This window comes from Microcaecilia unicolor, chromosome 7 (genome assembly GCF_901765095.1).
Source record: "Microcaecilia unicolor chromosome 7, aMicUni1.1, whole genome shotgun sequence".
NCBI lineage: Eukaryota > Metazoa > Chordata > Amphibia > Gymnophiona > Siphonopidae > Microcaecilia > Microcaecilia unicolor.
In genome coordinates, this window is record NC_044037.1 from 174275678 (window position 1) to 174299636 (window position 23959).

General features: G+C 43.0%; 1 protein-coding gene across 1 annotated transcript in view; it reads left to right on the plus strand.

Moving 5' to 3' along the window:
• Positions 1 to 23959, plus strand: part of ALS2 (alsin Rho guanine nucleotide exchange factor ALS2) — a 187198-nt gene that overhangs the window by 102222 nt on the left and 61017 nt on the right. Inside the window, 6 exon segments of the mRNA XM_030209038.1 lie at positions 7575 to 7641; positions 7890 to 7926; positions 7929 to 7980; positions 7982 to 8013; positions 8016 to 8085; positions 9662 to 9727. Of these exon segments, the coding sequence (XP_030064898.1) occupies positions 7575 to 7641; positions 7890 to 7926; positions 7929 to 7980; positions 7982 to 8013; positions 8016 to 8085; positions 9662 to 9727 (324 nt within the window).

The following is a 23959-nucleotide window of genomic DNA, read 5'->3' on the forward strand; positions in this document are numbered from 1 at the left end:
TATTTCCCCCCCCCCCCTTCCCCACCCTCTCTTCCACCCTCCCTCCCCCCTTATTTCTTTGGATTCCAACCAATATTGGGGATAATGGGTTTAACCCTTCAGACCATGTGTACTTCCTCGACAGTTACAATAGATTAAGGAGCTAGCTTCGCCCCCGTTGTAATTTTGTTCTTTATAATAGTCTCTACCATTTTGCCCGGCACCGACATCAAGATCACTGGTCTATAATTTCCCAGATCATCTCTAGAACCCTTTTAAAAAATTGGCGTTACATTGGCCACCCTCCAATCTTCCGGTTCCATGCTTGATTTTAAAGATGAATTATATATTACAATAGTTCTGCAAGTTCATTTTTCAATTCTTTCAATACTCCTGGTGATTTGCTACTCTTCAATTTGTCAAATTGCCCCATTATATCTTCCAGGTTTACAGAGATTTGATTCGGTTTATCTGACTCATCAGCATTGAATACCTACCATTTCTGGCACCGGTATCTCTCCCACATCTTCCTTGGTGAAGACCGAAGCAAGGAATTCATTTAAGCTCTCTGCTATGGCCTTATCTTCCCTGAGTACCCCTTTTACCCTTCAATCATCTAGCGGTCCAACCGATCCTTTTGCCAGCTTTTTGCTTTTAATATAATATACCTAAAAAGGTTTTTGCTATGCGTTTTTGCCTCCAAATCAATCTTCTTTTCAAAGTCTCTCTTTGTTTTCCTTATCAGTGCTTTGCATTTGATTTGCCATTCTTTATGTAGTTTCCTATTTTCAGTCTGATCCTTCATGTTCTGAAGGATTTTCTTTTAGCTCTATAGTTTCCTTCACCTCACTTTTTAACCATGCCAGCTGGCGTTTGGTCTTCCTTTCTCCTTTTTCCTTCTTTCTTTTTTAATAGATGGAATATATTTGGCCTGGGCTTCCAGGATGGTATTTTTGAACAGCATTCACTCCTGATGTAAAATTTTGACCTTCACAGCTGCTCCTCTAAGTTTTTTTCTTTTGTTTGTGTTTTTTCACGGCTTTTCTCATTTATCATAGTCTCTTTTTTGAAAGGTAAATGCTAACTTATTTATTTGTTACATTTGTATCTCACCTCTTTGCAGGCTCAATGTGGCTTACGTAGTACCATAAATGGCATTAACCGATTCCGGTATGAACAAATACAAGGTATGAACAATTACAAGGTGATTTTATGGTAGAATGAGGTACATGTATGCTAGAGGCAATTAGGGAGAACTTAGAGAGAGAGAGGAAGAGTTAGGATATGTCCATTACGGTCTTTAGTTACGTTGTGTCGCAAGTGTCCAGGTATTTTATGTTGGGTCGGTGGGATATGCCCTTCTGAACAGATCTGTTTTTAGTGCTTTCCGGAAATTCAGGTGGTCGAGCGTAGTTTTTATTACTTTTGGTAGTGCGTTCCACAGTTGTGCGCTCAAGTAGGAAAAGCTGGATGCATAAGTGGATTTGTACTTGAGGCCTTTGTTGCTTGGGTAGTGGAGGTTTAGGTATGATCGTGCTGATTTTGTGGTGTTTCTGATTGGCAGGTCAATGAGGTCTGTCATGTATCCCGGTGCCTCGCTGTAAATAATTTTATGAACTGTCGTGCAGATTTTGAAAACGATATGTTCCTTAATTGGAAGCCAGTGCAGTTTTTCTCGGAGTGGTTTAGTGCTGTCAAACGTGTTTTTCCAAATATAAGCCTTGCTGCTGTGTTTTGGGCGGTCTGAAGTTCTTTATAATTTGTTCTTGCATCCCGCATAGATTCCATTACAGTAGTCTGCGTGGCTTAGTACCATTGACTGTACCAGGTTGTGAAATATTTCTCTTAGAAAGAATGGTTTCATGTGTTTCAGTTTCCACATTGAGAGAAACATTTTCTTTATGGTGGATTTAGCTTGGGTCTCAAGTGAGAGGTTTCGGTCGATTGTTACTCCGAGAATTTTCAGGCTGTCTGAGATAGGGAGGGTGTATCCTGGGTTGTTGATGTTTGTGGGTTTGTATGCATTGTATTGGTATGATCGTTGGATTTCCTGTATTTACTTACTCCAGAGCTTATATCAAATGTGATCATGTTATGATCACTGTTACCAAGAGGCCCCAGCACCATTACCTCCTGCACCAGATCATGCACTCCACTAAGCTAGGTCTAGAATTGTTCCTCCTCTTGTTGGCTTCTGAACAAGCTGCTCCATAAAGCAGTCCTTGATTCCATCAAGGAATTTCACCTCTCTAGCATGCACTGATGATACATTTATCCAGTCAATATCGGTGTAATTGAAATTATTGTGTTCTCCAGTTTGTTATCCTCCCTAATTTCTGATAACATTTCTACATCTGTCTGTTCATCCTGGCCAGGTGTACGGTAGTACACTCCTATAACTATCCTTTTCCCCTTTACACATGGAATTTCAATCCATAGGTATTCCAAGATGTGTTTCTTGTCCTGTGATGAAGCTACAAAGTAGTAAATTTAAAACGAATTGGAGAAAGATTTTCTTCACTCAACGTGTAATGGGCGGCTAGATGGCAGATGACGTTTAATGTGAGCAAGTGCAAGGTGATGCATGTGGGAAAAAAGAACCTGAATTATAGCTACGTCATGCAAGGTTCCACGTTAGGAGTTACGGACCAAGAAAGGGATCTGGGTGTTGTTGTCGATAATACACTGAAACCTTCTGCTCAGTGTGCTGCTGCGGCTCAGAAAGCGAATAGAATGTTGGGTATTATTAGGAAAGGTATGGAAAACAGGTGTGAGGAAAACAGGCGACCGCACCTTGAGTATTGTGTTCAATTCTGGTCGCCGCATCTCAAGAAAGATATATTGGAACTGGAAAAGGTGCCGCAAAGGGTGACTAAAATGATAGCGGGGATGGGACAACTTCCCTATCAAGAAAGATTAAGGAGGCTGGGTCTTTTCAGCTTGGAGAAGAGACAGCTGAGGGGAGACATGATAGAGGTATATAAAATAATGAGTAGAATGGAACAGGTGGATGTGAAGCGTCTGTTCACGCTTTCCAAAAATACTAGGACTAGGGGGCATGCGATGAAACTACAGTGTAATAAATTTAAAACAAATCGGAGAAATTTTTCTTCACCCAACGCATAATTAAACTCTGGAATTCGTTGCCGGAGAACGTGGTGAAGGCGGTTAGCTTGGCAGAGTTTAAAAAGGGGTTAGACGGTTTCCTAAAGGACGTCCATAAACCGCTACTAAATGGACTTGGGAAAAAATCCACAATTCCAGGAATAACATGTATAGAATGTTTGTACGTTTGGGAAGCTTGCCAGGTGCCCTTGGCCTGGATTGGCTGCTGTCGTGGATAGGATGCTGGACTCAATGGACCCTTGGTCTTTTCCCAGTGTGGCATTACTTTTGTACTTATGTACTTATTGCCAGAGAATGTGGTAAAGGCAGTGAGCGGGATTTTAAAAAGGTTTAGACGACTTCCTAAAGAAAAAGTCCATAGACCATTATTAAAATGACTTGGGGAAAATCCACTGCTTATTTCTGGGATAAGCAGCATAAAATGTATTGAACTTTTTGGGGATCTTTCCAGGTATTTGTGACCTGGATTGGCCACTGTTGGAAACAGGATGCTGGGCTTGATGGATCTTTGGTCTGTCCCAGTGTGGCAATACTTAAGATTCAAGGTCCTCCTTAACATACAATGCTACCCCTCCACCAATTCGATCAACTCTATCACTACGATATAATTTGTATCCTGGTGTGACAGTGTCCCACTGGTTATTCTCCTTCCACCAGGTCTCAGAGATTGATTTATTTATTTATTTATTTATTATTACATTTATATCCCACATTTTCCCATTGATCGCAGGCTCAAAGTGGCTTACAAAGTCTGTAGTGCAAGCTACAGTACAAGAAGAACAATTGTACAAATTGAGAATAAGATATAAAATAACAATTATTATGCCTATTATATCTAATTTTTCATTTAGTGCAATATATTCTAACTCTCCCATCTTATTTGTTAGGCTTCTGGCATTTGCAATGTAGAACATTTACATCTTTCTCAGTAGTTGACAGTGTAATTTGCAATCTTTTGTCTGATTTTTATTTAAGTACACCCTGATCTACTATGGTCTCTTTGCAACCTCGCTATTGGGATACACCTATCTTCCCTGTTTTGGTGATGTCTTTGAAAGATACCTTATTCTGAACCATGTGCTTTTGAGCGACTGTCGGCCTTCTCCCAGTTTCTAGTTTCAATGCTGCTCTGTCTCCTTTTTAAATGCCAATGCCAGCAGCCTGGTCCCACCCTGGTTTTGATGGAGCTCATCCTTTCGGAATAGGCTCCCCCTTCCCCAGAATGTTACCCAGTTCCTAACAAATGTAAAATTCTCCTCCATGCTCCAACGTCTCATCCACACATTGAGATTCCGAAGCTCTGCCTGTCTCTTGGGCCCTGTGCGTGGGACGGGGAGCATTTCTGAAAATTCTACCCTGGAGTATCTGGATTTCAGCTTTCTACCTAGGAGCCTAAATTTGGCTTCCAGAACCTCCCGCCCACATTTTCCTATGTCTTTGGTACCTACATGTACCAAGACAGCCGGCTTCTCCCCAGCACTATCCAAAATCCTATCTCGGTGACGTGTGAGGTCCGCCACTTACACACGAGGCAAGGCAAGTCACCATGCGATCTCACATCCACCAGCCACCCAATCTATCTACATGCCTAATAATGGAATCATCAACTACAACAGCTGTCCTAACCCTTCCCTCCTGGGCATAAGCTCCTGGAGACCCATCTTTGATACGAGAGGATATTGCATCCTCTGGTGGTCCGTCCCCTATAAGGTCTATCCCATCTGGCCAACAATTTGGCTGCAGCAGATGTGCCATTATCCATCCTTGTATTATGCCTGTTTACAGGGTGGGCTAGCCACAGAGTCACAGTTATAATATCTGAAAGCATCTGACTTTTGGATTCTTTTCCAGAATTTATAAATGTATACATACAGACTGTAGAAGTCTCTGTACAATGCCATCTTTTTGCCTATCAGAAACTGAGATTGTTGTTAATTCAGTAGTCCCACAGTCAGTTAATCAATTTGCGCTCCTCCTGGAATGAGGTTGGGGGATGAGTTTGAACTTCACATCCCTCCACCCTCTGCTGCATAATTAGAATCTATGTGGCTATCGACCTTCTATTGCGTTGCTCCATCTTTATGAACTTGCTATCACAACTGCTATATCTTGAGTGTCGTTTCCCAAATTGAAAGTGACTCTCAAGACCACTTATATTAAGGCCGCCTCTTCCACCATTGATCCCTATCTCTGCTGACTCTGGGGACCCATGCAGAAAGCATTACTGTGGATTTGACATGGTTAAATTGTGAGCTTTACTGGCCAAGCAATGCACAGGTATTAACTCGCATGGAAACCCTTACCACATTGAAATGGTCATTAACTATCCCACAGCCATGCAGGAAAAAATGTTTCTCCCATACATTATATGCAGGAAACTTTTTTCCAGGTCTCGGGCAGCATAGAAAGGGTGGTTGAAAGAGGTGGGTGTTAGCAGCACCCCCTCTGTCTCATCCATCCTGACCACCCTGCTCCAGATTGCTTTCTACACTGGCCTCTGTCCCCTTTTGCCAACCCAATCTGATCCAATCATATCCTAAGCCTCCCCATCCCCCAACATTAAAATATAAAAAACACTTGGTGGTCTAGTGGGGGCCCCCAACACACCAAAATCTCAGATAGTCTAATGGGCCCCCACCCTTTCCCCACCTGACCTGCCCACACCCAACTGTAAAAGAAACCTCTCTAGTGTCATGTCCTAATCGCTGACCTCTTTTTTTTTTTTTTAAGTCCCCCCCTCCCCCTCAATACCTGAAGGCAGGAGCAAAGCCCATTTGCTCCCACCTCTGGTTCCATCATATTTATGGCAGCACCCTGCCCTGCACAGTGCATACTGGGATGCATTGGTCGGGGCTAGACTAGAGAATGACGTAAGAACAAAATTTTGTCCCTATCCCTGTGAGCTCTATCCCTGCCCTGTCCCCACAAGCTCCGTCTGATCCCATCTGCACAAGCCTTGTTCTGATTTTATATTTAAATCATTTTATTAAAGTATAAAAAGAAACTATTCTGTACAACTGTTAAATCAGAAACAATACAGAACAAGGTCCAACAAAATCCCTGTCTCCCCTCACAAATATCCCCTCTACTATCAGAAAAACTGAACAAGCTAAATTACTACAGAATGCTACATAGAAAATTCATGCTAACAGAATACCTCGTCACACACACAACACAATTGTCAAATACATAATAGCTGACCAAAAATGATAACATATATTAACCTAAAACCACAAGAAGCCACACCATGGTGCAAAAATATAAATATCACACATGCCAGAGATGGTGTTAAGGGGGGTGCAACCGGGACATCTGCCCCCTAGCCAGAGAGAGCCCTAAGCCTATCCCTATCCCCTTCACCTATGTTCAGCATCACTCCTCTGTGTCTCTGTGCCCACCATACTTCCAGCATCTCCCTTCTGCATTCCCATTCTCCCGATGTCTAGCATATTCCCTCTGTGTCCATATACCCCCCTCTCATGTCTGCCATTGCCTCTCTCTGTGTCCCTTCTCCCTTCCTTCCCTGCAGGCCAAGCATCTCTCTCCTTTCCCTCCAGCCCTACCCCCCATATGGGTCCAGCACCTCTCTCTCCCCTCCAGCCAGCCCTCCCTTCCCCCAGTGGTCCAGCACCTTTCTCTCTTCTCTCCAACTCCGCCTTTGGGTCCAGCAGCCCCCTCCCTTTCCGTGGGTCCACTCCAGCAACCCTCTTTCTGCATTTCCAGGGCCCCCTCTCTGTGGGTACCTATAACCCAGTTCCTCCAAATGACCCACTGATCACAATTTATAGCAAATTACTACTCTACCTATGAAAAGTATTCCGTTTTATACTTCCTCTGTATGTACATCGTATGCTGCACAAGCCAGCATGTTGAAAATTATAAGTGAGATCAATAAAAATGGTACCAACAATAAAGAATGAGAATGTGGACGAAGTAGCTGTTAGGTTTGGTTGCTTTGTTTTGAGGCTCCCTGTCCCCACAGTCAGTCAGGTATCTTTGTCCACACTATAAGCACAAAGATGCCAAGTTGCCCAATTCCAAGCTGGAGATTTTGTGATAGTCTTGAATTTCTAATCGCCCCATCCTGGTGCTTTATGGGACTTCAGCACTGATTTCAGTACACAGATTAGGCACTACAAATTACACACAGTTTTGGGATGTAAGTTCAAAACTAAGACAGGCCAAAAAGTCTCCAGCCTGAAACCTGGTAATTTGGCATCTCTGTAAGCATGTTACCACACACTGCAGTTCAAAGAGAATGGGGGTAGATCTGCATTGTTCTACCTTATGTTTTAATGATGACTCTGTTCTCCTGGACAGCCTAGAGCAGCTCTATACAGTGGCCTCATTTACAATATCTTGGCCCGGCTAGAAATTTACTCTTGATACCACTGGGGCAAAAATAAGAACTACTAAAAAATTCTAGCGGAAGTTTTCCTGATAGGGTTTATTCTGGTTTCCTCTGCTAGGAGTGGTTTGAAGCTCACAATGCCGGAGGAACAGTTCACACTTATTGCATCAACACCGCAGGAGAAGGTAGGCAGGTGTGTGGGCTGGGAAAGTGACTTCTCTCCCTTTCCCTGCCCTTATAAAACAATGGATGGGAATGTGTATGTATGTGCCCTGTCATCCGGCTGCCTAGAATTATTCTCACATTTACCTGTGGAGAGGAAGAGCAATGAAAATCACCAAGCAAAAAAAAAAGACCAGCTAAGTCTGAAAGGGATGGGTCAACGAGGGTAATTTTTTTGAAGGATCTCAATCTTTTATCTTTTCTTTTTCAGGCCAAATGGCTGAGGGCTATAAGTCAGGCTGTGGATCAAGTTTGAGGGGAGTCTCTGACCCAATCCCTTTTGGAAGTGGAAGTATTCCACAGGAGCCCTCCCATATCACGTAGTGCCAAATATACCTTTACAAAGACCCTCGACTGAAAAATGCTGTATATGAGGGCCGCTGGCTTGCTGGTAAACCTCATGGCAAGTAAGAGACATAGATGATTGGCTTTATATTTGTTGAGAGAGGTGGCTGTTTGGTTAGTAATTAAATATGAAAATTCACTCTGTCAAAATGCTTACTGTTTGGTTAGTAATTAAATATGAAAATTCACCTCTGTCAAAATGCTTAATTCTAAAAAAAAATAAAAGGCAGGCTGAAAGAATGGTATTCAGTCTCCCATTCTGAAAAACTTTTCAAATTATGAACTGAAGTACTAAGTGTTTTTTTTCTGAAACAAAATGGGGGAAAATAATGCTAACGCTAGCTATCTTGACCATGCCCTATCTCTAATTGCATTGAGATTGATTACCATATATACTCAAATATAAATTCATTTGTATATAAACAGAGGTAACATTCCTCCTCCTCCCCCTTTTTTGTTTAAAGGAAAAAATGTTAACTTGAATATAAACTGAGGGTTTATATTCCAGCATTCCTCCCCTTGTATCCTTCCTTCCCTCTCTCCCTGTAGTGTCTGGCATTCTCTCCTTCCCACCTCCAGAGCTGCTCCCCACCCCCAAAACGGGCACAGCTCGCAGTTAATTCCTCCCTTCCCCACCAGTAGGGTACCCCCCCCCCCCGGCCTACCATACTGTCCTGGTGGTTTAATAATGTGTTGGAGCACGAGTGACACCCCCTCCCCCAACTCACTCCTGTCCATGATGTCTCCATAGTAAAAATGGCTGCTACGATTTCCAGTGGCAGTCTCAATGAGATTGCTGCTGGGGGGTCACAGCAGCCATTTTGGGATTGAAGCCAGCAAGTCCTGCTTGTGATGGCTCGAATCCCAGAAGTGCTGCTGGAGGTTATGACAGCCAGCTCTTGAGACTGCTGCTGGAAGTTGTGGCAGCTATTTTTACCACAGAGATGGCGTGACAGGAGTGATTGGGGATTGTTCATACCACTAGACCACCGGGGTGGTATGGTAGGGCCGGCCAGAGGGGTGGGGGTGCTACTGGTGGGTCCAGGAGTTGGGGGGGTTCATTTGTTTTGGAGGAGGGAAGGGAAGAAGTTAGTGGGAGCTGTGCCTGTTCAGAGTGGGGGGAGGGAGCTCTGCCAGTCAGGGGCGGATGGGCAGCGGCAATGGGGACAGCATGGGGGGGAGGGAGGGAATGGGAGAAATGTCAGACACCACTGGAGTGGGAAAGAAGTCTTAAATATAAACTGAGATTTAATTTTTAATGCCTTTTTTGACCCCAAAATATCTTGGTTTGTGTTCAAGTATATATAGTACAAAGCCAGACATACAGGCTCAGTGCTTTTTCTGTTGCACAAGGTATATTGTAATAAATAGGAAAATACTACCTTTTTATATTGGAATTCCATTTTTGGAGAGCTGAGTAAAACATTCTGTGAAACTGTGCTTTTTTTTATGTTGCTTCTGCTCTAGCAAAGTCACAACAGAAAAGTCAATATCTGTTGTGACATCCTCTTTAAACAGCAGATTTCTGGTTTGGCATATCAAGGCTGTTTAGAAGGCTGAAATTTGTCGTGTTGCTATCATGTAAAATATCCAGTTTTATCTACAATCATGCTGATTTTTGTGTGGTGATTGTTTCAGAGGAGTACTTAGATGGCCTGATGGGAGAATGTACTCTGGAATGTTCCGTAATGGCCTGGAGGATGGGTAAGACCAATTACAGACTTTGGTTAAATTAAGAAAGATAGGGTGTGAATTAAGAGAGTTATTTTTATTGTTCAAATGTTTTATTGAAAATTTATGTCATACAAACAGTGTCTCTACATACGGACAGTCACAACAAAGATTGCTCTATATCTATATTATAACCCACCAGCTGCAACTGGTATTCGACAGCCAGATTAAGTGCAATATCACATCCTGTTTACAATAATGTCAACAAGTTTAAAGTAATAACACTGCTCAAATAAGCAACATAACAAAGTTCCAGATTTGTAAGATGAGCTATAAGCTGATTTCCCTCAGCATTAGCTGATTCACATTTATAAACTAACCAATGAGTAAATGTCACTCCAAAATTAGTATCTTTATAAGCTAATAACATCAAACTCTATATTGGACATTAGCTACCCTTTACAAATTATATTATATTGGATACATCTCAAACCAAAGCCTTAGGCTTTATATATCTCCATGGTGATTAATCCTAAATCTTCCATCTTTGTCCATACGTATGCTCCCTATCCCCAACAATTCCCCCCTTCCTGCCCTCCCCCTCTCCCCACCCAAATGTCCCATACCCCCACTCGCAGCATCAACACCCTCTTCCTGAAGATCAAACTCTTTCCTCCTCTCTGCGCCTCCATCCCCCCTTCTGCCCCTACCCACCTTAACCTCAAGCAAACACTCACACCAGAGGGAACCTGTACTCTTATGGTTCCCTACCCCAAATACATAACCATCCTATATCTCCCCACTCCCATCCCAGAGCAAGGATCTTATTCCTCCCCCTCAAGTATTCTTAAAGTGGAATAGAATTTAGAATCAGGCTAAGCGCCCGCTCCAGCAAAGATTGAACATAGGGCTCCCAGGCTGCCCAAAATTTCTTCTTAGGCTTAACTGTAAGACATGCATCGCGAGCTTCAAGCACCAATAAAGAGTGTAACGTGTTTCTCCAGTGCCAATAGGAAGGTGAGATTTCCTGTGTCCAATATTGCAATATAAACTGCTTCCCTATAATAATAGCTTTATATATCAATGAACGTTCTGCGCTCCGGAGTGAGTTCCCACCCCCCACCATTCCCAAAATGATATTCTTAGGTGTCAGGTGAAGTTCTCTACTCAATAGGTGTCCGCAATAACTTAGTATCTTGTTCCAGAAATCTCTTATATATGCAGCAATGACACCTCCATATCACCACATTTGTAGCATTTAGGCACTTTTATACATCCGGCATAATATGCCTGTTTGGGAGAAAAATATGCTCTGGTAATGATTCTATATTGGATTTCTCTACATCTCGCACTATAAATGTTAGTAAAAATCCCTTTCAAGTATTGAAGGATGTCCCTTTCCCGGATTTCCATTCCCAGATCAGCTGTCCACTTCTGCGCTATATCCACATAGCTTCTGTGTGGGGACGCCATTTCTATAGCTTTATACAGAGCAGAAACTGTAATCTGCATGCTCCCTGAAGGCATGAAAAACTGCTCTAATAATTGGTATATCCCTCTAACACAATTGGATCACTTAATAAGGGAAACATAGGTATATATTTGGAAATATGAATACCAGTTTATATTCACACTCCCCAATATAGATTCAATGTTCTCCCTCAATTTAATCTCCCCCGATTCCCGCAGCATGTCCGCCACATATACTGCTCCTTTCTTCGCCCATCCCAGAAATCTCCCCTGTGATAGCCCTGGTCTAAAATCAGAAATTCCGATAAAAGGTATATCTGTACAAAAAGGGTTCTTGTTCAACAACAAGAGTAAATATTGCCAAGTGTGTCTCATAGATTGTAGAATTATGTGCTTACGCCATGGCTTAGGGGTATGCCTATAGGTGGCATGGAGTAAGAAATGAGGGTGATAGAGGTGGAGTAAGTCTCGCTCTATGCTCCACAATGTAAATTCTTCGGTACCCAATATCCAGTCCGCTTAATGTCTGAGCAAACACGCCCAGTTATACCATTGCAAATTGGGTAAACCTAATCCCCCCGTTCTCCATCCTCCATACAATTGTTCTAACTTAAGTTTGGATTTCCTGCCACTCCAACAAAACTGAGATAACATCATTCTTAACTGCCTGAGATCTCTATGCAGCAAGCAGATCGGTAATTGACACAGGACATAAAGCCATCTGGGGAATATTATCATACTATATACACTAATTCTACCACTCAAAGACAGGGGTAGATTATTCCACTGAAGTAGCTACTGTCTCGTATACATCAAAAGTTTATCTACATTCCTTCTATATAATCTGCGAGGGTCTGCTGTTAAGAGGACCCCCAGATAGGTGAATTCATCTACAGCCCACCTCAGTGGGAACTCCCCCTCCCATCGATTCCTCACTGTAGGGTTGGTGGCCAGACCCTCGGACTTTTGAGTATTCAATTTAAATCTCCAAAATGACCCATATTCCTCAAAACTTTCCAATAACACCCGCAGCGAGTGACCTGGATTAGATAAATGTACTAGGAGATCGTCAGCAAAGGCTGAAATTTTAAATTCCCATACTCCCATTTTAATCTCAGTAACCTCGGGATTCCTCAAAATCTCCTGGATCAAAGGATCTAACGTTATTGCAATTAATAATGGGGATAGTGGGCAACCCTGTCGTGTTCCTCGTCTGATTGGAAAAGTTGATGAATATACACCGTTAACCAATACTCTCGCTTTTAGGCTCCTTATATAACATGGAAACCACTTTTTCAAATAGTCCCCCAAATCCATATGTACGCAATGCTGCAAAAAGGAACTCCCACTTAACCCTGTTGAATGCTTTCTCAGCATCGAAACAGTTATGAATTTTGTTTCATGTTACGTACCCACTCTAATGATGCTAAAATCGTCCTAATATTCTTAACAGCCTCTCTACCCTTGATGAACCCCACGTGGGGCGTCGCAATGATTGTAGGTATCACCCTTGCTAAACGTTTTGCCATGATCCCTGCAAGCAATTTAGCCTCGTAACTAATTAGTGAGATAGGCCTATATGATTCTGGTCTTGTCGGATCTTTCTCTGGTTTAAGGAACACTATTCTATCTGCTAATCGTAAAGATAATGGCAGTTCGCCCGATTCTATAGATGTATTAAAGAAGTCCGACAGCGGCTTAGCTATAAAACTCCGCTCGGAATCCATCCGGGCCCGCTGCTTTGTTCAATGCGCTGCTCCCTATCTCCATTCGAATCTCTTCAGGATCTACAGGTTTATTGAGCAGCAAACATTGCTGCTCTGAGAGCTTTGGCAAGTCTAAATTAGTAAGGTACATCTCGGGATCCAGCTCATCTGAAGTATCTGACTCACATAATTTAGTATAGTATTCACCAAATACCTGCTGAATCTCTTTATCAGTGTGTACCATTCTTCCCAATGGATGATGTATGGACATTACTTTTTGCATGCCCTTCTTTTGCCTCACCATTCTTGCTAAAAGTCTACCCTGTTTATTCCCAAATTTTTATATAGTTGATACCTATAATCAGTGGTGTGCTGGAGCCGGCTCACAAGAGCCGGTTGTTAAATTTTCTTCCGGCTTGCAAGCCGGTTGTTGAAAATAGCGAGCCGGCTCTGGCTCTCCTCCCTCCCTCCTCCCTCCCTCCTCCCTCCCTCCCTCCTGATCCGCCTCACCGCCCGCTTGTTTCGTGAATTCTTCGAGGCAGGCAGTCTTGCCTGCCCGCTTCCAGCGCTGACTGTCCTCCCTTGCCGATTCGCCCTTTAAAAATGGCCGCCGAGACTTCGGCTGAAGTCTCGGTGCCATTTTGAAGCGCGAGTCGGCAAGGGAGGACAGTCGCGCTGGAAGCGGGCAGGCAAGACTGCCTGCCCCGAAGAATTCAAAAAACAAGCGGGCGGTGAGGGACCTGATCGGGAGGGAGGGAGGAGAAGAATTCACGAAACAACTCGGGAGGGGTGGCAGGGGGGAAAAGGGAGTCGCTGCTGGGCATGGGTGGATGGAGGGGGTTCCTGGGTATGGGTGCATGCAGGGCAGGGGAAAGGAGGGTCACTGCTGGACATGGGTCCATGCAGGGGAGAGAAGGGTCACTGCTGGACATCTGGGTGCATGCAGGGCAGGGGAAAGGAGGGTCACTGCTGGACATGGGTGCATGCAGGGGAGAGGAGGGTCACTGCTGGACATGGGTGCATGCAGGGGAGAGAATGGTCATTGCTGGACAACTGGGTGCATGCAGGGCAGGGCAGAGGAGGGGCGCTGGGTATGGGTGCATGCAGGGCAGGGGAGAGGAGGGGAGAGAGAAGAAATGCTGGACATGGATGGAGGGGAGAGAAGAGTGAGGAAGGAGATGAGATGAGGGAAAAGGAAGAGAGGAGAAAAACTGCACATGGATGAAGAAGAAAAGAGGAAAGAAATAAATGGAAAGGAAGCCCTGGAAATGGAGTTAAGAGGACAGATAGCAGCAGAATTGGATACTGGGCCAGCATGATCAGAAAAACAGTCACCAGACAACAAAGGTAGAAAAAAAAATCATTTTATTTTCATTATAGTGTTTGGAATATGTTCACTTGAGAATCAGGTGCTCAACATTAAAAGTTTATATTTATTACTTATTTATGGCATTTTATCCCACATTAAACGTGAATTAGATTGGAACCTGGGATCATTTAAATTTTTTTCCTGGAGAGAGTAATGCATTCCGCCCCCCCCCCCCCCCCCCCCCGGCTATAGCCAGCTCTGCAATTTTGGGGGGGGCGCCGAGGTGGACGGGGGGGTGGGGGGGGCGCCGAGGTGGACTGGGGAGAGAGCCTGTTGTTAAAAATTTACCAGCACACCACTGCCTATAATAGACAGCTGACTTGGTTGCCTTTTGATGCAGCAGTTCATTAAGAGCTGCTTGAGTGGCTAATAGCTTTTCTCTGATCTGGTTGGTGGACTGCATCCCATATGCTCTCCGTAGGGTTACTAGTTGTCTTCCTAATCTAAGTATATTTTTATCTCTTCGCTTTTTCTTTGCACTACAATACGCAATTATTTCCCCCCTCAGAACAGCTTTTGCCGCTTCCCAGTAGAGAACAGGATTGAGGCTGTGCGTACCATTATAAAATGTATAATCCATCCACTTTTCCCTAATAAACGTTAGAAACTCTTGATCATAATATAGGTCCAAGGGAAACATCCACCGTCTCTGTGGCGTCTGGGAGTCCCTCTCTTTCAATTCTACATAAATAGCTGCATGGTCCGATATTATGGTTGGATCTATATCCGCGGCCTGGAACTCCTAGCAAAGCTCCCATCATTTACCAGGATATAATCAATTCGCGATTGTGAGTGATGTGCCCGGGGAATAGTGTGTGTAATCCTTAACATCCTGATTTAACAACCACCACACGTCTACTACAACCCAGGACATCGCACAAAAGCGGTATTTTCTTGGTGATATCAATAGGTTTCTATGAGGGTTGTGAGATTATCCATATCCAGATCCGCTACTATATTAAAATCCCCTCCTATGATCATCCTCGCATGATTAATAGATTGAAATTTGTTAATGAGATTTCGAAAAAATTGTTTGTTGTAAACATTGGGAGCATATACATTACCAAGGAGCATTTGGATTCCATTCACTAGAACCTCTGCAATAACATCTCCCCTCAGGGTCCAAATGCACCTGCTGCTTTTCAACCTGGAGAGATTTATGAAACAAGATTACTGCCCCTGCTTTTTTCCCTACCGCTGGGGCTTCAACCATACTGCCCACCCACCAAGTTTGTAATTTCTTATGTTCCTGTTATGTTAGGTGTGTCTCCTGGAGCATAGCTATAGTCACCCCTTCTTTTTTAAATTATGTAGCATTTTCTTTCTCTTAATTGGCGATGATATGCCTCCCACATTCCAAGAATATATTTTCAGACCCATTACGTAATCTCCTCGCGTGCTCTCACCCTATACAAAGCATAAACCATCACCAAGAGAGCATGTTGTCCCAGCCTCAACATCCCCACACATACACTCCAACGGCCATTTCGGCCTCTTATAGTCTCATACCAACTCTCACACATCTCCCTTTTTGTTATATCTCCATCCAACCATTGTGTCAATCCCCTTGCTCTGTTCCTAGAACCTACCTCCCCCTTCCCCCCTTCCCCAATTCTATACCCTTCCTCAATTCTATACCCTTCCTCTACCAGGATAAGTCGCATTCTGTTGCCCACACCCACCCCTACACTGACTCCTTTAAAGTCATGATACCCTTATCCAATGAATCATCAGCCAATCGAGTATAAACCCCTTACATATCAAATCATTATATATCCCCCGTCTCATACATTATTCAGTTAATGTTAGTTATTATTAGTGTCAGTATTCTTCTCCATTATGATCACACCTCTCCCTTATTATCCCCAGCCTTAATCAACAGTATCACCTGGGGCCATAGCCAACATAGTTAACTTCATGTACTTCGATCTCCAGATCGTCATTACTGTCCAATTCCTTATTCATTCGTCGATGTTGTGTTCAGTTGTTGTAAATATTCTCTGGCCTCCACCACCTGATCAAAGTGCCTGGTCGTGCCATTAACTGTAATAAGTACATAAGTAATGCCACACTGGGAAAAGACCAAGGGTCCATCGAGCCCAGCATCCTGTCCCCGACAGCGGCCAATCCAGGCCAAGGGCACCTGGCAAGCTTCCCAAACGTACAAACATTCTATACATGTTATTCCTGGAATTGTGGATTTTTCCCAAGTCCATTTAGTAGTGGTTTATGGACTGTCCTTTAGGAAACCATCTAACCCCTTTTAAACTCTGCCAAGCTTAACCGCCTTCACCACATTCTCCGGAAACAAATTCCAGAGTTTAATTATGCGTTGGGTGAAGAAAAATTTCTCTGATTTGTTTAAATTTACTACACTGTTACTTTCATCGCATGCCCCCTAGTCCCTAGTATTTTTGGAAAGCGTGAACAAACACTTCACATCCACCTGTTCCACTCCACTCATTATTTTATACAGTGGGGGAAATAAGTATTTGATCCCTTGCTGATTTTGTAAGTTTGCCCACTGACAAAGACATGAGCAGCCCATAATTGAAGGGTAGGTTTTGGTACAGTGAGAGATAGCACATCACAAATTAATCCGGAAAATCACATTGTGGAAAGTATATGAATTTATTTGCATTCTGCAGAGGGAAATAAGTATTTGATCCCCCACCAACCAGTAAGAGATCTGGCCCCTACAGACCAGGTAGATGCTCCAAATCAACTCGTTACCTGCATGACAGACAGCTGTCGGCAATGGTCACCTGTATGAAAGACACCTGTCCACAGACTCAGTGAATCAGTCAGACTCTAACCTCTACAAAATGGCCAAGAGCAAGGAGCTGTCTAAGGATGTCAGGGACAAGATCATACACTGCACAAGGCTGGAATGGGCTACAAAACCATCAGTAAGACGCTGGGGCGAGAAGGAGACAACTGTTGGTGCCATAGTAAGAAAATGGAAGAAGTACAAATGACTGTCAATCGACAAAGATCTGGGGCTCCACGCAAAATCTCACCTCGGGGGTATCCTTGATCATGAGGAAGGTTAGAAATCAGCCTACAACTACAAGGGGGGAACTTGTCAATGATCTCAAGGCAGCTGGGACCACTGTCACCACGAAAACCATTGGTAACACATTACGACATAACGGATTGCAATCCTGCAGTGCCCGCAAGGTCCCCCTGCTCCGGAAGGCACATGTGACGGCCCGTCTGAAGTTTGCCAGTGAACACCTGGATGATGCCGAGAGTGATTGGGAGAAGGTGCTGTGGTCAGATGAGACAAAAATTGAGCTCTTTGGCATGAACTCAACTCGCCGTGTTTGGAGGAAGAGAAATGCTGCCTATGACCCAAAGAACACCGTCCCCACTGTCAAGCATGGAGGTGGAAATGTTATGTTTTGGGGGTGTTTCTCTGCTAAGGGCACAGGACTACTTCACCGCATCAATGGGAGAATGGATGGGGCCATGTACCGTACAATTCTGAGTGACAACCCTCCTTCCCTCCGCCAGGGCCTTAAAAATGGGTCGTGGCTGGGTCTTCCAGCACGACAATGACCCAAAACATACAGCCAAGGCAACAAGGAGTGGCTCAGGAAGAAGCACATTAGGGTCATGGAGTGGCCTAGCCAGTCACCAGACCTTAATCCCATTGAAAACTTATGGAGGGAGCTGAAGCTGCGAGTTGCCAAGCGACAGCCCAGAACTCTTAATGATTTAGAGATGATCTGCAAAGAGGAGTGGACCAAAATTCCTCCTGACATGTGTGCAAACCTCATCATCAACTACAGAAGACGTCTGACCGCTGTGCTTGCCAACAAGGGTTTTGCCACCAAGTATTAGGTCTTGTTTGCCAGAGGGATTAAATACTTATTTCCCTCTGCAGAATGCAAATAAATTCATATACTTTCCACAATGTGATTTTCCGGATTTAATTTGTGATGTGCTATCTCTCACTGTTACCAATAACCTACCCTTCAATTATGGGCTGCTCATGTCTTTGTCAGTGGGCAAACTTACAAAATCAGCAAGGGATCAAATACTTATTTCCCCCACTGTATATCTCTATCATGTCTCCCCTTAGCCGTCTCTTTTCCAAGCTGAAAAGCCCTAGCCTCCTTAGTCTTTGGCTGGGTACAAATGTGCAAAATGAATCTTCTTCTGGAATAATTCGGTACACACCGGTGTAAATGCTTTCCTTAGTTGCTGCACATGCTGAGAATAATCCTGAAAGCACAGAATAGAATTCCCCTGATAACTGCGCTCGTTCCACACACAAATGCTGAAGTTGGTCCCCAAGTTGTAAAGCACGAGGTAGCCATTCCTCCAGAAAGGTTGGTAAATCTTTATCTAGTAACGTTTCTGGCAGTCCAACTAACCGCAGATTGTTCCGCCTGCTACGATTCTCCAGGTCATCCACCTTTGCTTCCAAATCTGCCACGTTCTACTCCAATTTCAGCTGTGCTTCTTTCCCCGTCACCATGTTGTCTTCTAGGTCAGAAATACGCAGCAGACCCGAATCCAGTTCCAGACAGACATTATCTATTTGCTCATGTGCCTCCTCTGCTCGATTATATAGTTGCAATTTTTTATCCAATGCTGCCTCAACCGCCGCCGTCACTTCAGCAGTTATTTCAGCCACCCACGCTGATCCAACTGTTGTCTCTCCCGAGCCATGCTGGTCGGCCATTTTTTTTTTCTGACCGACTCGATTTCTCCCGGTCCTTCCGTACTGATTTTGTCACCATTCTGGCTTTTGTGATGTAGTCTCCTGTTCCTTCTACGGGGTAAACACTTCCCAGATATTTGTATTCAAAATTGTAGTATTTCTTTGTCATTGCCCTTCTATTTCGCCAATTATTGGTAGGTGTGCACGGAGCTCTGCTTTTCAGCGTCTGCTCCACAACATGGCGACACATGACTCCCTAAGAGAGTTATTTTTATATCCCTCTCCCATGCCTAGCATTACAGTATTGCTGAACTTTTTTTTTTTTTTTTTGCAGTTTTTTAACTTGTCCTACTTCAAAAGATTAAAAACTGATCAAAAAGAGAGAGCTTGAGCTGGTTTCAGCATTAGTGAGTGGTGATATATTGGTGTGACCCATAATAGTTCAACACTAGTACATAGGGCATACGTTGCTGGTCACATTGTATTATGCTAACACCACATGATGCTATAATTTTTCATTACTTGTACTGCTTTAATATTTACTGTAGCTTGGGTCTACATGGCAGGGTAATATGCTATATTTTCTTCTCAGGAGAACAAAAGCCAAAAGAGTACTAGTTTGATACAAGGCAAAATGGTAAATGCCATTCTAAAAAACAAAATTACTGAATATATGGGTAAACATAGTTTAACGAGTCATATATAGCCAACATGAATTTCGCAAAAGAAGTCTTGCTTTATCAAACTGTTCAATTTTTTTAAAGGGATTAATAAACTTTTAAGAATATAAGCATAGCCATACTGGGTCAGAGCAATGGTCCATTTAGCCCAGTATCCTGGTTCCAACAGTGGCCAATCTAGGTCACAAGTACCTGGAAGAACCCTAAATAGTAACCCCAAAACAAAAACAGAAGTATTACTAATGTAGCAGTGTGAATCATCTCTTTTTAGAAGTTGCGCATCTAGTGATGCCAGTTATTTATATGTTACCTAAAGTACATAAGGATCTTCATCATCCACCTGGTAGGCCCATTATTTCATCTAAAGGTTCTCTTTTGGAACCATTCTCCATCTATGTAGACACTCTTTTGAGTCCTTTGGTGGGTCTAGCCCCTTCCTATCTTAAAGATTCTACTGACTTCATGGTAAAATTGGATGCTTGCATGATTGAGAACAGACAGTGTTTTTTGGTCTCTGCTGATACTGAAGCTCTTTACACCAATTTACCACAAGAAGCCATTTTACAAATAACACACAGTGTTTTGGATATCCATCGACAGCCCCATTATCCTCCCACTGACTTTCTTATCCAACTCTTGCGGTTAGTTCTCATTAAAAAAAAAATTTGTTTCAAGATGGATATTTTTTTCAGATTAAGAGAACTGCCATGGGGGCTATGGTTGCCCAGATGTGGCCAATCTTTGTCAGCAATTTTGAAGAAAAGTTTTTGACCATTTCCCCATTTAAATTCGATATTCCTTTTTTGGAAGCGTTTCATAGTAGATGTGTTCATTCTTTCGGAGGGAGATGCAAGTTCTCTCTTTGCTTTTTTTGTCTGGTTAAGTGGCTGTGATGAAAATCTCAAATTTACTTGTCGCAGACAGCTTGAAGTTGCTTGGTGTCATTCTGGAGTCCCATTTGTCTCTCGACCTCCAAGTAACATCTATCACGAAAAGAATGTTCCTGTCCATGCGGTCACTTAAGTGCATCAAGCAATTCCTACCATGTGACCTTTTCCGGACTCTTATCCACTCTTTAGTATTGAGCCATTTTGACTACTGTAATGGGATTTATACTGGGTGCAAAGAACACATCCTAAAGAAACTTCAGACAGTGCAAAATACGGCAGCGAAATTAATGTCTACTGGCCGTTGTGTTGGAGTTCCCCCGCTGACACCGCTGGCTCTTCCTCTTCTGCCGGTCTGATGGAGCAGTGGCGGAGGTCCCTGGCTTGGAGGGCCCCGACGGTTGGAGCTGCGGAGGAGGACCGTTTGAACCACCATCTTGGATCCTGCACCGTTGACTCCGTTGCAGGTGTTGCCTGCCTTCAGCTTTCGTCAGCCTCTGGTGATCGTTGCCTCTCTCCTGGCCGCATGCTGCTGCTGTTTTCTCAGTGCTTCGTCTGTGCTATCCAGGCACTTCTGCAGTTCCCGTTTGAGGATCGCCTTGCCTGGACCTGTTCGAGCCATTCTGTTATGCCTGGATCTCCATCATCCTTCTTGGTTCACCTGGATTTCTGCTGTCCATCTTAGTCTCTCTTCCCTTTCCCTTCTTACCCTGTTTTTTCGTCCCTAACTATTGTAATGTAACTATTTATTTCAATAGTTCATTGTAAGCCGCTTTGAGGCTGCTAAACTGTGACAAAAAGCCGGGGTATAAATGACCTAAATAAATAAATATTTGGAAAATCAAAGTTTGAAGCAGCTAAACCCCTTAGAGAGAAACATCACTGGCTCCCGATAAAAGAGCGCATTGAATTCAAAATCTGTGCTTTAACCCACAAGATTGTGTATGGAGAAGCTCCAGCTTACATGTTCAGCCTGGTTGACCTCCCTTGCAGGAATTCCTTGAAGTCTTCTCGTACCTATCTCACTCTCCACAACCCTAACTGCAGGAATTTGAGATACAAATTGCTCTTCAGCTCCTTCTTTTGCTTTGCGAGCCCTCGTTACTGGAATGGTCTACCATCTACTTTAAAGGAGACTGCCGACCACAATCTGTTCAAGAAGTCCCTTAAGACTTATCTATGTGGTCAATCATACTCTTCTGTTATCTTACTTCCTACCAGCCCTCATTTGTGTCTCCTGTTGATTGCTCCCCTCCCTTGATGTTCCTTAATCTCTCCCCGACCTTGAATTTGTATGTTCTTTTCATAAATGTTGTGAGCCACATAGAGCCCGCCATGGTGGGAATCTGTGGGATATAAATGTTCTAAATAAATAAATAAAATATGACACTTATCAGTTGTCTTTTTTAGATCTGCTGATTTCCAGAAAAGTTTCTGAATTTGATTACACAATTTTTCAGAAACCTACTGGCAAACACCTTGCTTCATTTTCAAAGTGGCCAGTCCCATACCGGTAGGCCAGTTTTTGAGGCTCAAGCGTATTTATTCGACCACTGCGGAGTTTAAACAACAAGGGACTATGATGTCTGAAAGATTTCTATAGTGAGGTTATCCTGTGTCAGTAGTTAAGAAAGCCTACAAAAGAACAAGGGAACATTTGTTCTTACCAGCATCATCAGAATCAACTGATAGTCACTTGTGTGCTCCCTTATTTCTCAGGGGCGTAGCTGATAAAATCCACGATTTTGAAATACTGGCATGTAGTGGGAACACATTCTAGTTTGCAACAATCCTCTCTTTATGCTTTTCTTTAGGGAAAGAATTTGAAGGATTTGCTGGTTCCCTCCTACTTGCCTAGTGTCTCTATATCTTCTCTTGTTGTAGATGTCATAGGACGTCATCCCTGCATGCAATGCAGTGTGTGCTGCATTTCTTTTTCTGGATCATCTCTCACTCTGAACGGCCATTTTGTACGATTGAGGGCTTCTACAACCTGTGCCTCAGTTCAGGTAGTGTATGCTATCTGGTGTCCTTGTGATATGTATGTTGGTAAAACATTGAGAACAGTAAAAATTAAACTGTTGGAACATCAGAGTCGGTTGAGATGTTGAGATACTGCAGCCTCGCTGGTGCAACATTGCCTGTCCTTGGGGCATACCTTTGATCAACTAAAGTATGTGGTGTTAGAGCAGGTCTTGCACTCTCCTCGTGGTAGTGATTTGGATTCCAAATTGTAGTATTGGGAACAACTGGATTTATTTTTTGGCTACCGTGATCCTCCATGGTTTGAATAGAACCTTTGATGCCTTAAAGTTTTTGGAAAAAAAAATTGGGGGAGTTTTCATTATTTAAAGTTAATATAGACATATATATATTTTTTTGTTTTATTTTTTGTTCTTTTAACAGTGTTTGTCCTCTTGAATTGAACTATGTGTAGACACGCAGCGTTCAGATTTTTTACGTAAGCATCAGCTGATTTTAAAGGGAAAGAGGATGGAACTTGATATACCTTCTTTCTGTGGTTACAATCAAAAGGCAACAAATAAAAGGTGAGCATTAGCGGGAGTTCCAGTCTAACTAATATGGTGCTGTGCTACTAGTGAGAAATTAAAAGAGAAATAACTTTCCTCCTTTTTTTGTCCTTGTTTAAAAAAAAAAAACGAGATGATTAACATTGCCACATTGGTAATACTCCTGTTTTTGTTTTGGGATTTATTCAGAGGAGTAGCCTTTTTTTTTCTCTTTTGCAGATTTTGAAAGAAACCCAAATAATAGCAACATTCCATGCTACCAATCCCAAGGCAAGCAGTGGCTCCCCCATGTCTGTCTCAATAGCAGACTATGCACTTTTCCTCCAGGAACTTATCAAAACCTTTTTTTAAACCCAGATATGCTAACTGCTGTTACTGCATCCTCCAGCAAAGAGTTCCAGAGCTTAACTATTTGTTGAGTAGAAAAATATTTTCTCCTCCTTGTTGTAAGTGTTTCCATGTAGCTTCATTGAGTGTCCCCCAGTCTTTGTACTTTTTGGAAGAGTAAAAAAATTGATTAATTTCTTCTCTTTCTACACCACTCATGGTTTTGTAGACCTCAATTATATCTCCCAGCCATCTCTTTTCCTTGCTTAAGAGCCCTAGGAGGCATATTTTCAAAGCACTTAGCCTTCCAAAGTTCTATGGAACTTTGGAAGGCTAAGTGCTTTGAAAATATGCCACCTAATCTCTTTAGCCTTTCCTCATACAAGAGGAGTTCCATCCCTTTTATCATTTTGGTCACTCTTCTTTGAACCTTTTCTAATTCCGCTATATCTTTTTTTGAGATATGATGACCAGGAACTGAACGCAATGCTTAAGCTGATGTCGTACCATGGAGTGATTCAGAGGCATTATAGTATTCTCGGTCTTATTTATCATCCCTTTCCTAATATTTGCTTTTTTGACTGCCATCACACACTGAGCAGACGATTTCAGCAAATTGTCTA